The sequence below is a fragment of the Maylandia zebra genome, linkage group LG13 (assembly GCF_041146795.1).
Source record: "Maylandia zebra isolate NMK-2024a linkage group LG13, Mzebra_GT3a, whole genome shotgun sequence".
Classification (NCBI taxonomy): domain Eukaryota; kingdom Metazoa; phylum Chordata; class Actinopteri; order Cichliformes; family Cichlidae; genus Maylandia; species Maylandia zebra.
In genome coordinates, this window is record NC_135179.1 from 16041029 (window position 1) to 16043054 (window position 2026).

Here is a 2026-nt window from a genome sequence, read left to right on the forward strand (position 1 = left end):
TCTTTAGAAACTGCGTGGGCGTGTGGGAGGGTGGGTGAGTGCAGGCAGAGAGACAGACTGGAAGACAACGTGCACTCATTTCATACATCGTAACATTTGGGCATTTTAGCATTTTTATTTTGTATAAAAAAACGTGGCACTATTCTTTTTTTTTTTTTTTTGGAAAAGCGACAACAGTCATAAAATGTGAAAGGGCAATAAGCAGCCTTTGTGAGCTTTTAAGGATGTCTGACCTGGGTATTTTTCCAAATCACCATGAAACATCTAACAGAGCTTTTAGTAAAGCAGGTGCATTTTTAGAAAATGCATTCATTTATTTGAAAATTACCACTGTGTTTCTGCTGCTCCATCAAAACATGCTGTCATGTTGTCTCAAATGCTGGTAAAATAAGAATACCCTGATAAAAACAACAACAACAAAAATACTTTAAATAGTGTTTTATGTATTTTTGTCACATATAACATCTTTGGATACTTACATTTTTTCTCTATAGGATGAATAAAAATGTAAAATAGAATCTGAATTTAGGCCTTCTGTCCTGAGCTCTTCACACCAGTCATGATACTTTTTTTTAAATTACTTTTTTAAAAATTTATTCTATTAGATGACATTTCTTTTGAGAACATAGTGGAGTAGAACATAGTAGAATGAATGAAAAGTCAGGATTTTATAAGATGTCTCTGATAACACTACCAAGAAACCTTGACTCCAATAAAAAAAAAAGACTGTAAGCTTTAGAAAACGAATTTAATCATTTTCACAGCAGCTATTTCTCAGCATAAGCAGCTCCAAGCCAGTTTCTAGATGTGTAACAAAGACAAGTACAATATAATTGCAATTACTAGTCAAGAAAAATCATAAAAAAGGTGTCTGGAAAATTCATTTCTTTAACTTTTATATATTTATATAATCAAAATGTTGGAATAATATAGACAAAAAGACTCATTGAGTTAATGTCTGCATACTTTGTCCTTTATAAATGCCAGAGTTACTAACAGAAAGAGTTGACAAGGAAGAGGTTTCAGCCCCTTAATCGCAGTAGAAGTCCATGTCCTGAAAGACAAGCAAAACATCAGGTTCTACTTCCTAACATGGAATGGGGAAAAAAAAGTATTCATTCATTTAAAAAAAAATGTTGCATAAAAGAATTCAATGTACTAACAGTTGTTTGGATCTTAACTGTGTTTTCTGTAAACCTCTGTGTCTCCTTCACCACAGTTGCAGGGAAATATCCAATGATGCCCATCTGGTCCACGTACCGCTCACTGTAAATCTGCCAGCAAAAATAATATAACTCCAGCAAATTAGCATGCACCACACTCTATATGTATTATGCATAACCTTTCTTACAAAACTTGACATAATGAAAAGCCTGCTCGTTTCAGATACGGTGGACTCTGATATGCAACCAAATGTCTTTTCTTGTCAGAAAAGCCAGAAGGTTTGTGTTTGTTTACCACAGCTGTTGCACATCTTCTGTCTTTCACAACTCAAGTGTACAGTGCCATTAAACAGTGTACAAAATCTGCACATACGCTTCCAGACCAGAAGACTCCAGCGCCCTCTGCTGCAATGAGTTTGGAGTACACATAAACCACCTGACCCTTTCTGAGGTTGAGAAATCGGCAGTCAGGAGATATGAAGTAATCCAAGACTGTGGCCATGGAGAGAACATCTAATACAGCACAGGAAAAAATACAAAAGAAGAATGCGAAACATAAGCATCTACTGTTGATTTTGAAACGTGCTGCATCCTGCATGCTCTGCTATGCTTCTGTTTTTAATGCTCAGACTTACATGAGCACTCTGCATCTCCGCAAATCTTCTGGTCTGCTAGTTTATCCATATGGACAGCCCTCGTGGTCTGGTGGAGCAGTCCCACACACAACAGAATCACCAGTGGATAACCCATCCTCGCCAAAAGACCAAGAACAAGCGACTGTTGTGAGTGTGTGTACGTCCGCATGTGAATGCAGATGTTTGATGGAACTTAAGACTATAAAAATCACAAACACTTCTCTCAGC

General features: G+C 36.8%; 1 protein-coding gene across 1 annotated transcript; it reads right to left on the reverse strand.

Moving 5' to 3' along the window:
* Positions 1-423: 423 nt before the first annotated feature.
* Positions 424-2026, reverse strand: LOC101470908 (otoraplin). Its single transcript, XM_004551590.3, has 4 exons — positions 1799-2026; positions 1537-1676; positions 1164-1274; positions 424-1054 (listed from the first exon to the last, which is right to left on the reverse strand). Exons 1-4 carry the CDS (start codon positions 1965-1967, stop codon positions 1031-1033), a joined length of 444 nt encoding a protein of 147 aa, XP_004551647.1. The 5' UTR covers positions 1968-2026; the 3' UTR covers positions 424-1030.